Source organism: Pseudochaenichthys georgianus, chromosome 7, assembly GCF_902827115.2.
Source record: "Pseudochaenichthys georgianus chromosome 7, fPseGeo1.2, whole genome shotgun sequence".
Lineage (NCBI taxonomy): Eukaryota > Metazoa > Chordata > Actinopteri > Perciformes > Channichthyidae > Pseudochaenichthys > Pseudochaenichthys georgianus.
In genome coordinates, this window is record NC_047509.1 from 15,611,072 (window position 1) to 15,624,941 (window position 13,870).

A 13,870-nucleotide genomic window follows, 5' to 3' on the forward strand; every position below is an offset into this window, starting at 1 on the left:
ATCCGGCTCACCAAGAAGAGCCGGAATTTTTTTTTTTTTTTTTAATGAATGACTCGCGGTCTACCAGCATTGCCTCCGCGGGCGACGTACTGGGCACCTCTAGAGTAAAAATGGAACGCTCTCGGTTATCACACAGTCTGTCTTCCAGTTGTTGCCTCTTTTGAATGACGAATGTACTACCGCCGCATGCTGGTAAGGAGAGTTATTGCCACTCACTCATGCGCTATTCGTACGTGCTTCTTGGCCGTCGGCTGAAATCTTTGCGGTGTGTTCCAGTGCGACACATGGCCAAAACGCAGAGACGCGAGGCGACGCAACAGTCGGGGCATCTGTGTCAGTTATTTGTTGTCGGATTGGTGTGTCCGGGCCTTTAAGCATACACTTATATATTACCAGCTAATTTATTTACAGATTTACCATATCTAATTTAGTTTTAGATTACCGACGATAGGCCACTCAGCACCCTATTACATTTTGTCCTAATTATTTTTATCCTGAGGATTATTCAATTAGACAGTAAAAGACAATCCCATTGATGTCATGAAGTTTCTATAAGAAAATGTAAAACATGAACTATTATATTGATCTGTATTTGATTCATAGCATGTATTTCAGGTATATTTCCCTGTGTAAGGTTTACACTAACAATGGAATTCAGACAATTCCAAAGCTTTGGTAAAGGTCCTATACAATGAGAAATGTAAACCTGCCCATGTATGATTAAGATTTTGAAGTAGAGGCCTATTTATTTATATATGTCTTCACAACAATGAATATATATGTTACACGTTTACATTTGCCCATTTCTTATTTATGTAATTTGTACATAATACAGCTCAATATGCACCTATCTAATATACCTCATTACAAGATGGCAGGTGTTTTTGCATTTCCTAGATCTTCAAGTTATTTAAAGCTAGTACAGGGTATAGCCTACAATAAAAGCACAATTTCCCATGTAACAGCAGGTGGACTTTACACCATGGATGTATAATAAGCTTTACACCCTTCATAAAACCGAAAAAAAAGAGGGAGTCGAAGAGTGAGTGGACGGATGACGCTACACTAATTGCTCATGGGAAATGGAGTACAGAGAGATAACTGTAAACCATCGACATTCGAAACATGTTTCATACCATTAAAATAAACATTATCCACTGTGACATAAATGTGTATCTATATTTACTTGCAAAAAATGCAACTAACTGCTTCCCTTTGTTTATTTGCTATTCTCTCTTGTCATTCTTGCAACGTAAAGACTACAATTCCCAACATACACCCTGCACCAGGAAATGATGTGATGTCAACAGATACATGGAGCTGTCGACATAGAACTTCCAGTCTTTTTTATTTCAAAACGTTGCTTTTGGGTTTAAATGTACCTGTTTGAGAATGAGAGGCGTTAACAACAAAGTTGTGTTGCTGTCCTTTTTGCTGTTATGTGTAAATCCATGTGTGCCAGAGCGAGCTGAGAGGGACAACTCGTTGGACCTGCCTGATGGAGAGGACCGAGTGGATGTGAACCATAAGGATATTCCAGCTAAAAGCCAGCAAACATTAATAAAACATGACCAAGAAGATGGACACGATTCAATCGACCCACAGAAGCAGGGACAGTCTCTCAGGTTGGAAGCAACAACTATTTATTTGAGTATTCTCCTCGGAGTCATTTAGCCCATTGTACTGTAGCTAGCAATAGCTTCAACATGTTTGCGATGTTACACAGGTTTCAAATGTCGCATCACTGCAGTCTAGCTAATATACATCTTGATATAGTTGCCTATCGTCTTTCTAGTGTTGTCAGGTGTTATAATCTTATCATTAAGGTAAGTTAGTTTAAAATGATGTTATAACGAAATGAACTAGGACACATCTATTTGACCGTAATATTATTAGAAAAGTACATCATTATGATTAATTGTTCAGCAGTGATTTAAAAATAACATGTTATGGTAAATTATGTGATCTGTGAATATTGTAACCAGAGCCCCCTTAAAATCTATTGATTCATTATATGGCTATACTTTTTCTCCTGACTGTCTCCAAGCAGCAAGTCCAATGACACTGATAACTACAACAACCTAACCCTCCACTCTACAACACCTCCTGTCAAGCCAACGACCCCGACACCCCCTACCGCCAAGCCCATCCTGCCCGTGCAGACAGGGGTCAAGGCCCAAGAAGAAGAGCAGTCCAGCGGGTTGACAATTTTTTTCAGCCTGCTGGTTATTGGTTAGTTGACTTTATATTGGTGAATGTCTGTCTAACTCAGTCTTTTGTATCATATTGGTTTTTCCATCTATTACTAGCAGCATAAAGTCCTCACACATTTATAAACACATACACATACAAACACATTCATAAACACATACACATAAATACATTTATAAAAGGAATCTAGTCTATTTTAATTCTGAGAACACAGGATTGAAAGGAAGAAGCAAATAATCCACAATGAAAAATGTGATCATTGTTGTTCACACAATATATTTAAACTAGACCTCATACAGCTTAGAATGTAGGGAAATTGGACATCTAATATAGGGATTAGTTCAATCAGATGTGTGTGAAGTGATTCTGGATGAAGGAAGTGGATGGAGAGGACGTGGTTAAACATTAGCATACATACAACAGTATGTGTAAGGTCACAAAAAGCTAGTTAAGACACAAAGTACCCATTATCCACTTAAGTTGACTGCAGGTTAAGTCATATGCTTACGCTGTAAGGGTATTTTCAAGGAAAGTGGCATTAATCATGCATGAGGTTACCAATAAGACTAATTTACTTTTTAGACATATAAGCAGGTTTGCATGTCTTGGTCTTGAACCAAATGCTTTAACGTGATAACCATTTGAGAAGCACAACTTGCAAAAAAATCACCATAGTCATTTGTCTCTAAAGGTAATACCATTTAATCAGTGGTTTGAGTCAAAAGGTATTGATCAATACATGAGGCCACCTCAGAGTGCAATATAGAAACCACATTATATACAGAATCTTTTTGTAAAGATTTTTCCCAGATACCACGCTTTGGACATTATCAATTAACTTTTGTATTTAAATTGGGTCTGAATCAAACATCTGTCTTATGACAAAACTCTCTGTTGATTTGACCTCTGATGGCTTTAGTGTTGCATACACTGGGTCTTATGATCATCAAATTTTTCAGCACTGCATTTCTGAATGGCTGGTGTTTCCTTCACTTTGCTGTGGCCTTTGGATTTGTCATTTTAATATGCTAATTACATTATTACATGTTACTTGTTAGATGCTTTTATCCAAAGCAACTTACATACTCAATACTGTGGGCAATCCCCACAGGAGCAATTTGGGGTGAAGGGTCTTGCCCAGGGACACAACAACATGCTGACTGCAGTGGGGTTTGAACCTGTGACCCCCTGATCCGATCCCCTGATCCGAACACCAACTCACAACCCACTGCATCACACGCCATGCACTGATTTTGACCTTTTTAATATGCTGTACATGATTTCCTCTTCTACTGTAACCTAATTCATGTTTTAATTGGGTTCAATTATCTTTGATTGTACAGGGTCAGAACTATAATTCTAAATGTCAAGCAACTGCTTTGTGGTCATTATGAATCAAACAAGTTAACTCATTTGCATTACATATTTTCAAATACTTAGATTTGAGTTTATTTCAATGTTCAATAAGAGGAAATACAGTTAGAGTTACATGACATTCCTGTCCAGTCCACAGTAGTTGAAGGAAAGAAGCCATAGAAATGATCCTAACACTGTATGATGTGGTGGCTACTTTTGTGTTGATCTGGTGTGACATGATGTTTGGGACATGACAGAGATGTATTTGTCCTAAATATTCATCCAGTGTTCTTTGCTCTTCCCATTCACCCCAGGTATCTGCATCATATTGGTGCACCTGCTCATCAAGTTCAAACTGCATTTTCTTCCAGAAAGTGTGGCTGTTGTCTCCCTCGGTGAGTACTCCTTATATAACGTGTTTCTCGGCACATGCTTAGTCAAGGAATGCCAAATGTTATAACAGCTCTCTAGGAAACCTGTTTTTTAAAAGGCAGCGAACAATTTGAGAACCACAAACTAATGTTGAGCCTCATTTTCTAGGCTACTCCACTTTTGCTTTTATTAGAGCATCAATAAATAATGAATGTGACGCATGTTCTCATGAAGAACACATTTTGCTTTTTACTGCTCTTCCTTGTCTTTCTTTCTTACATATAATGTGGGTCATTGAAACTTCAACAAATTATTATAAAATGTGTGTGCATCCAGCAGGGATTTAAATCAAATACAATCTAACTTTTATTTATATAGCACTTTTCAATAATCACAGTAACACATAGCTTTGTGATTTAAAAATAACACTTAATATCAACGTAGGAACATATAGACCTCTTTAAGGTTACAGTACTAATACAATTTGTATACGAGTAAACTATGTGATTTTTTTAGATGGACAAAGGCCTATCTATAATTAGCAAACTTATTCAAGATTTAGGAAGTGCTTTGATGTAAAAAACATGTATTGTGTTTTTGTGTGAGGTCACTTGAGGTTAATTCTAAAAATTGACTTGTTTGTGCAGTTAAACACACTCAAACTCACAGACACACATCTGTCTTGACCCTCAAGGCCTTTCACTTTTTCCTTGACCTGCATACTGCACATGAGACAAAGCTTGTCTCCGTGTTTGGAGCAAGGGCTTTTGCTGAAAAGAGATAACACTCTGCTTACAGATCAGGATGTCTGCTCTTCCTTCCTCATCTTTTCCTCTTTCTCATTCACTCATTGTATTGCATCCTCTCCACTATACCCTTCCGTCTGCCTGTATATTTGGGTCTCTTACACAATGCTTTTATGATTATGCTTGATTTTTTTTTACCATCGTATCTGTCTCTCTCTCTCTTGCTCTTTATACGAGATGGGTCTGGCTGCAGACCGCAGCAAGGAGGCGTTTCCTATAGGGGCGTTTCCTATAGGGGCGTTTCCTAACTTTTTTTATCCAATAGCAACTTAAGGGATTCCAGCTGCTTTTATAAATCCTCGCAGAAGAAGTCATTGTTCTAGTGATGGGAATTCCGGCTCTTCTTGCTGAGCCGGATCATTTGGCTCACCAAGAAGAGCCGGCTCTTTCGGCTCCCAAAGGGCTCTTCAGTTTACCACGTATTATACCTTTTAATTAAATCAAATGTAGCCCTGTTTTGACTAATGATTTATATGTGTACACATATAATATCACTTAAATTATTCAAGACATCCTTTGTACTAAAGTATTCAAAAGTAAAAATTACATGTTTAATATAAATTATTTGCTGTGGCCAATTGTTTTCATTGCATTTACAGACCCGTGTAACTCTCTGATACCACCCAATGAATGCATTGACTTGCTTGTAGAACCACGCTACACAAAACAAATGGCAACACCTATAAAAACTATTTAAAAAAAGGGGCTACTGCTGTATCAACCTATATAAATATAGTTTTTCTCCCTGCAGGAGAGGGGAGCGTGCTTTGAGATCAACTGCTAGGCTGCAGCGGGGAGAAGAGGGGGACAAAAAGAGATCTCCGTCCTCCGTGTTTTATTCTTATAGAAGTAAGACGAGAAGTAATGGGTCAGAAACCCTCCTTTTTACGCAGCGATCCAGACATAGACATCATAGCTATGGCAACACATATTCAGTTGCCAGTTACTTTTGGCATTAGGGCAGGGATATCTTTCAAGGTTTGACATAATGAATTGTGCTACTTTTAAAGCAAGCAACGATGTTTTCAAATCTGTAATCAAAAAGCTCCTCAAAAACACTATAGAAGCAGTTCCTGCCGTTGTTACGTTAGTTCAAACAGTTACAACGGACTACTTTTCTTAGCGGATGCATGTCAATTTAAATCAATACATAAAACTATTTTTTAAATCAATAAAATCTTTTTCTAAATCCATAAAAGCATTTCAATTATTATTGGGAGTCATGTCGTTACTTTGTTGAGAATGTGGCCATGTGTAATAAGCGGGATAATGTCCACATTGCACATTGCATAATGTGCCTTCATGCCGATCTAGATCCCTCTAGAGAGCCGGCTCCCGTCGTTCACTATAGGAAACGTCCCTATTGGAAACGCCCCTATTGGAAACGCCCCTATAGGAAACGCCTCCTTGCTGCGGTCTGCAGCCAGACTCTATTGCTTTATACATCTTTGTGTTGTCTTGCACTTTTAACACATTTTCTGGCGACCTACGTAACAAGATAGCTTAATGCCCAAGGGGAATTTCTCGAAGACAAAACTAAGACAATAGCCCTTTTATGCTCTTCATATCTCTTTTATCTCTGAACTATGGTGGATATTTTCAAGAATTGTTTTAAATTTGAGAACTAAAAAAGAACGTTGCCTCATGTCATGTATGAACTAAGTCTTTACTCTGCTTGTATTGAAATGTTGATATGAAGTAGTCAAATATGTAAACAGTGGTGCTGTTTCTTGTTTCTCCTCTTTCTCTCCAGGGATTCTAATGGGAGGCTTTATAAAGATTATTGAGTTCCAGGAACTGGCCAACTGGAAGGTATTGTTTGACATCTCGTTCCCACACCCTCACAGCGCTTTGTTTATCCCATAGACTGTATATTTAAAGGTTTATACACTGCTTTGGAAAAATATCTTCTTCACGATTGACCCATAATTAATGGTGCTAATATTGACTTCATTTGTTGAGCCCAAGGAAACAAAACCAAATACCTCCACACATAACAAAAAACACATTTGCAATTCATGGCAAAGTTGCAAAAGAGCAACACCCATTGAACACTTGAACTGTAATTTAAAAGGGTGGAGGACAAAAGTCTGCATTGCAAACATAAGGCATCAAGCCTAGAGGATGTAACTACATTTCCTAGTACTTATATAATGTAATTTTATCCTTCAGTAAATTCTCCGGGAACTCCCCACCCACCTCAAACATCTGTAGATTCCCCTCTCTCTTTCTGTACCATTCATTAATTTCCTGGCCACTGATTGTGTCACACATCTCATCTCTCTATCTCCACTGTTACCTAGCCATTGTGACACAAGCCATTCTCTGCTTGCTATCTTCCCCCTTTGTGTCCCTATGAGCCCTTCTTTCTTCCTCTTGGTTCTCACAGCCTTTAATTAACATTCCTTGTTCTCTGCCAGTGAGTTGAGAGAACAAATTAACAACAGAGGGAGAGAGAGAGAGGGAGAGAGAGGGAGAGATAGAGAGAGAAAGAGAGAGAGAGAGAGAGAGAGCTGAAAAGAGGAAAGGTTTTGTCAATGTTTCTTGCACACTGGGACCCATTGTTTTTTAGCCTGGGGGCCCCGGGGTGTTGCTGAGTCATCATCACTACTAGTAACCAGAGCCCCTGGAGCCCCTTTCCCCCTTTGCCCTGTCCTGTGAATCTCTAGACTGCCATCTCTGTGTTTTAATCGCATCCTCACCTGTCCGTATATTGGCTTCATGACCTATTATCGCTACACTGCTTAAGTAGAGTGTAATGAATTTAGTTATACTGTGATATGCAGCAGCATTTTTGCAGGATCATGGATTTGCTAAATGGTTTGTAGGCCTTTGGAGTCTTCAAAAGACCCAGGCCATGATGCAGATCCATTACGTCTGACCTATTTGATTTTTACATAGCCCCTGAGAGCAGGATGCACCATGTAACCTGTTCAGTGAGTAGCACAGCCTGGGGTTCTGTATACATCATTTTTATTTTCTCAAATTGTTCATACAGTGCATTTACTCACAGGTCCATGTTTGACCATCTAGTCAAAGGAAGGCATCTGTCTTTTTCTTTTCAATGACTAGCTCATTTTGCAGGTTGAAACTGGATGCTTTCCGATACTTTTAACTATCTTCAAATGCTTTAGTGCTGTGAAATCTCTTCCAACTAGCATGTTTCTTTAGCGGACCCACTTGACTAATTTAGCAGGCCTCTGGGTCTGCCCCACAAACCACCAAGCATCCTGTCCTCACTGGCTTTCACCACCACTCTGCTTTTTTTGCTATTTCCTACCAAGCCTTCTATTTCCAGTCATCTCCCTACAAACCAGCACATGACGAGAGGCAGTTCCCGTCACTACTTTTCTTGTACTTTCTGGTCACTGCTTCCCCTTTCTCTCATCTGCCCATCCCCTTCCCATGTGCTCTGACACAGATTGAAGAAAATATGCTAGTAAGAAGTAACACACTAGAAGCATTTTCTCTCTTAGGCAGGGCAAAGACAGATATACATAGGTTATTATACTTTCATCTACAGTGTACTCCAGATAATCATTTAATTTTCTCTCTGTACTGTATTATCTTGCTTCATTTCTCCTCAGTGGCTGCATTGGTGTGTTTAAAGGGGTTGCACGCACTTTTAATAGATTTATCCCACGCCGTAGAGAGCGTCACAGGGGGAACAGTTTTAATTGTGGTTTCAGGGGCCTTTTTCCCATGTGGTGATGTCACTGTGTCAAAGCTGAGCCCCCAGGGAGCCTGTACTTCCAACAAAGGCCTCCCCATCACTCCCGTTCATATTTTTCTGTTCTCTCTAGACCCTCTTTTAACTGTGCTCTCTTCATCTTTGGCATTCATCTTTTCTAATTTAATTCAAGCTCTGCACTTCCCTAGAGTATGCCCATCCTCTACTCTCTGGGTTTATCTATCTCATCTTACTTGCTCTCAAATCAGCAAGATGATGTTATCCGGCTTCCTGAAATCTTGAGTTGCCTTCCCAGAAAACATAATGTCTCATGGTTTCACAATGACATCAATGTTATGCATTCTGAACTCAAATCTAGCGCCGAGTCAATTAGATAATCAACAGTATTTAGTACATTTAATAATTGATACATTATTGAAGTTGCAAATATTTGCAGTCTTTTACTTAGTAACTGTTAGGATTTGCTGCTTTTCTTTGTTTTTGCAAAGTAATCATTGTTGGACTGCTTGGCTAGCACAACAACCAATTGGATTTGTTTACCTTGGGCTTGTTTCAATGACTTAATCATTAATCAGTTAATCAAATGTAATTTACACATTTGTTCAAAATAACTTTGACCAATAATTGAAGCCCTACTAAAGCTCTTATCGACAAATATGGCAAAGCACTAGCTTGCTGACATCTGCTTATTTAAATCTGTAGATGTGCATATGCAAAGTCTGTGTGTGCTTATTCAGTCAGGGACATGCAGGCATTCATGCGGAAGTACAGCTGTAGATGTCAGATGGCAGAGCATGCATGGTATATCTCTTGTGTCTCAGGTGGTAATATTCATTCCTGACCTTTTATCTGCCCTGAAGGGTAGAGTTTGGCCAGAGATAAATGTCAAAGAGTGATAATCTGGGTAAGCTAAAGCAACACGATTTACTCCAGTTTACACCTGGTGTCGGCTGTCCTCTTTACCTGAAGTGTTTTTAAGAGTTTATATTGAGTGTGTATAGTATTGGTTACTGTTGTCAAATGGATCATTAGAGCCAAAGTAAAAAATCCTGACAGCCACAAATTGCAGTATGGTCTTCAATTGAGACATATGCTGTGGTATTGTCTCATCTCATGTGCCAATCGTATCATGCATATCTAGGTCATAGCCCAGAATAATAAGTTAGATGGAAAAAAATATGTTTATAATTCAGAGGATCATGCAATTAGTCATGTTATCTAGCACTGCCCTTTCTGAACAGTTAATTTCACCAATCATATGTCATATATATAAATAAAGTAAACAAATGATACTTGAAAACACAACTGTGCTTGACAGAAGACAGTTATTAATTGCCAAACCTATAGCAAATCATATATTTGCAGTGTTTAGAGTAATCAAAAACGATTCTGTTTGGGAAGTGATTGTCTTCATCTGCTTGTCGAGTTATTGGGGTCGAGAGTCAGCCCCAACCAGCTGTCGAAGCTGAGTTCCATAATACAGTAAGAGAGATTGTTGACTGGATGGAGCAAATATGGGATGACCCTCTTCTATCTGCCTGACAGACACAACTGCAGGGTCAACCATAGCCCAGAAATAGATCTTCCCTATGAACATTCACTAATGCATACAGTACATTTACTATTACATTACTGACATAGATAATGCACGCACGCACGCACGCACGCATACACACACACACTGGCTTTGAACACATGGCGCATCATGCACAGACACATGGGCAGCCAGAGCGTAATGCTTGGCCACATGATGCCTACGCCTGATCTTGGAGGCTGGCCCATTTAGCTGAAAGCAACAATGATTTCATTATATCGCTGACATAATCAGCGTGCAGGGGTTGCTCTGTGTGCATGTATGTGTGTGTGAATTAGGGCTGCACGATATATCGTGTCGTGACGATAATCGCGTTTTGCGCATGCGTGATATTCACATTGCGTGGACGTGTGATTTTTTTAATAAAAAACCAAAACTTGCGATATTAAGTAGGCAAATGAACTCAAACACGTCATGTTACAATTATTTTGCTGCTTGCTACAAAAGGAAAACTTGTGCGGCTCTCATGTCAGGGGTACTTGAGTGACATGCAGGCTCTGCATGCACAGCAAACCACAATCAAATCTCCAAAGCAAACGGACCCCGTGATTAAGGCTGCGGCCCCACGAGGACGAATTCGGTCGTTTGCGTTACTGTTTAGTGTCATATAGACCGTTCGGCCACACGAGGACGACCGAATATGGCACTAAACGACTGAGGAAACGACAACGGGTCCCAAGGTGGATAGAAATGCATACGCCACTCTCTGGGGGGTCAAACAGCTCCGTGTGTGCGCCCTATACGGACATTTTCAGATCACTGATAGTGATTGCGCAATAGCCCCGCCTCTCCCCACCTCTTCTGCTCACCTCCGCTTACCCCGCGCCAGTGCTGAAGTGTTTCGCCACCAACAACAACAACAATGGCGGATCGCAGAGTTGCTATCGTGCTCCGGACGCTATTGACCATGCTACAGTTGTTTGTGCAACATCTACAGCAATAATGATGAGGCAATAGCCCCGCCTCTCCCCACCTCTGCTGCTCACCCCCACGTCAAAGTAAACTGCACCCTGAATTCAGATTATTTATCTTTCTCTCGCGAGTGAAGTCTAATCTGACAGGACGGAGACACGCAGCTCTGCTCACCTGCAGCTCACCTGCAGCTCCTCCCGCTGCAGCAAAACACACACTTCAAGTCAGATCATCACCCTTAGCTATTTTAATTACCTCTCAAACTCCCTAAACTAGTTATAAATATGTTTATTTTTACAGTCGGCCGGGTCACTGATTACTGGATGAGCTGCTGCATGAGACAGACACTGGCGCTGTCCGAAGAGAGGGAGGAAAAAGAGAGGCTCCGTGTATTTTATCATTATATTATATAGAGTCGTTATTCATTTGTTTTAAAGCTCAATAAATAACAAATAAGACCTTTGACCGGCACTTTTATAATTTTGTCCGGAAGATTTCAACTTTAATACACGTTGACTGGCGAAAAACTCTGCCCGGTTCCCTCGGCCCCCACCGCGGAGAATAAACAGAAGGGCAACCATGACAACCATGCTTCTTCGCTGCTTTTGTGGAGGAAGTTACAGCGCCACGTAGAGGCTCCTGCATATGTACTGCAGCTTCTCCAGCGTTTGGAGCTAAACGGAGCGGTCTCGTGTGGGCAGACACTATCCGGATAATTATTGCATGTGGACGGAAGCCGTTTGCGATTGCGTTTGCGTTAATCCTATGCGTTTAGCCGTTTTCGTCCTCGTGGGGCCGCAGCCTAAAGGTAAAAACACTGAATAAAGTAGTTTCATGTGTTTCTCCAGGGCAGTTTGGCGCTGCTAACCGAGCTAGCTCAGCTTGTTGCTCTGATAACCTAAGATCCAGACGTCCTTCATCCGGTTAAATATAGTTAAAAAAAATACCAATTGTATAACATTAAAGTTCAAGAAAGGATGGTTTGCGGGAAAAGAAACAGTCTTTTCTTCAATTCCTGTATGTTTTCATATCGCAATATATATCGCAGGGGGGGGAAAAAAATCGCAATGTCAGTTTTTTCCAATATCGTGCAGCCCTAGTGTGAATACAAATAAAATCGAATATAAGTATCCATATGTCCTTATACAGCATGTGTGCTAGAAGGACCATGTCAGTAGTAATAATGTTGTAATGCATGAATGGGCTGGCAGACAGGCATCGCCTGTGAAGAGCACAGGACGTGTTTGTTTGTCATCCTGAAGTCAACCACCATATTTGTTTTGTCAGATGAAGGGTTGTTACAAACACCTCAGGCACGGCCTCCCTCGTCACCCGTTCCCCTCTTCACTGACTAAGTATTAAGTCAGCTGATTATCACTGAACAGGAATGCATTAGAAGAATGAATAGTAGGAAATATTTGTCGATGATAGCATAATAACCACAAGCACATGATTTATTATTTTCACACACACACACACACACACACACACACACACACACACACACACACACGCACGCACACGCACACGCACGCACACACACGCACAATTTCTTTGTATAAAACAGTACCTATTTGCTTTACAATTGTAGGCTCATTTAAAGAGGAATAAAAAATGCTAACAAATACTTTTATAAATAAGTAAATTGTTTAATTTAAATGTTCACTGTACACAGCACTTTGAAATGTATTTTATCTGAAATGATTATTGAATGTTTTTGCTACACGCAGCTCTCAGCTAGCTGTACTTGGCAATTTCCCTTGTTACTATTTGACAAGCCAAGGTTGGAATCACTGGTCTGTCACCTGACCTTGACTGCTATTGTATGTAACTTTGTCTCTATTTAATTTTTTAAGGAAGAGGAAATGTTCCGACCAAACATGTTCTTCCTTCTGCTCCTTCCGCCCATCATCTTTGAATCGGGATACTCTTTACATAAGGTATTATTTATACTGTCAAGATATAAAAGAAGGAATGACACGTTATGCATGTGATGTACTTAACAGTGCAAACCAGTGTATGTATGCATGTAACAACGTTGGTATTTATTTCCTATGCAAGATCAATTGGCTAACAATTACAAAAGTGAATGATATACAATTATGTAGAGAAAGAATCATAGCACCAATAAGTCTAGGTTTGAAACTCATTGGCAAATGCAAAAAGGTGGCTCATACAATTTGATTATTTATTAGATTATTTATAGATACATTCTGTTACATTATTCAAAAATGAAATCGTGTTTTTTTCTCTGTACATGTACTCTGCCCTACTTTTCATTATACTGCTTGCCACATGTTATTCACCATGTTATGTAAATGTCATGCTACTGAAGCCTATGCATACTTTAGCTTTGTGTCTATGTATGTTCAGGGTAACTTCTTCCAGAACATTGGTTCCATCACTCTCTTTGCTGTGCTCGGCACAGCCATCTCTGCTTTCATCGTCGGAGGAGGGATCTATTTCCTTGGGCAGGTGAGGATTGTGTTTGTATCAGTCAACAAATCAGGACCTGTTCAGAGAAAGAGTTTGAACCTGTTGGTAAAATAAAATGTGTGCTGTTAAGTGTTAATACATTGTGAAGGTGCAAATGGCCCCTAGTATCTTTACATTGTTCAGAATGTTTCTTGCTCTGTGTTAACATACCAGAGCTCTTTGTTGCCACTCTGAAATGTGTGTCTGTGTTTTTCTCAGGCTGGTGTGATCTATAAGATGTCAATGACTGATAGGTGAGTGTTAGTGTTCCCTTTCAACTTGCATTCCTTTATAACAATAATTATAAAGTCTCTATGGATTCAACTTTTGTACTGCCAGGCTTTTTACATTAGAACATCTTTTTGTCCAAATGACTTAAAGGGAAATTGGATATACGTATTTCACAACAGCAACACCCACAGACTTGTTCAGTTCCAGGTAGCTGGATAATCC

At 39.9% G+C, this 13,870-nt stretch overlaps 1 protein-coding gene across 2 annotated transcripts in view; it reads left to right on the plus strand.

The window, feature by feature from the left end:
* Positions 1–1,294: 1,294 nt before the first annotated feature.
* Positions 1,295–13,870, plus strand: part of slc9a8 (solute carrier family 9 member 8) — a 31,092-nt gene continuing 18,516 nt past the window's right edge. For both annotated transcript variants that reach the window (XM_034087049.1, XM_034087050.2), the window contains exons 1-7: positions 1,295–1,625; positions 2,051–2,232; positions 3,882–3,962; positions 6,499–6,557; positions 12,799–12,882; positions 13,316–13,417; positions 13,637–13,671. In XM_034087049.1, coding sequence (XP_033942940.1) covers positions 1,393–1,625; positions 2,051–2,232; positions 3,882–3,962; positions 6,499–6,557; positions 12,799–12,882; positions 13,316–13,417; positions 13,637–13,671 — 776 coding nt within the window. In that variant the 5' untranslated portion in view covers positions 1,295–1,392. The remainder of the gene's footprint in view (positions 1,626–2,050; positions 2,233–3,881; positions 3,963–6,498; positions 6,558–12,798; positions 12,883–13,315; positions 13,418–13,636; positions 13,672–13,870) is intronic.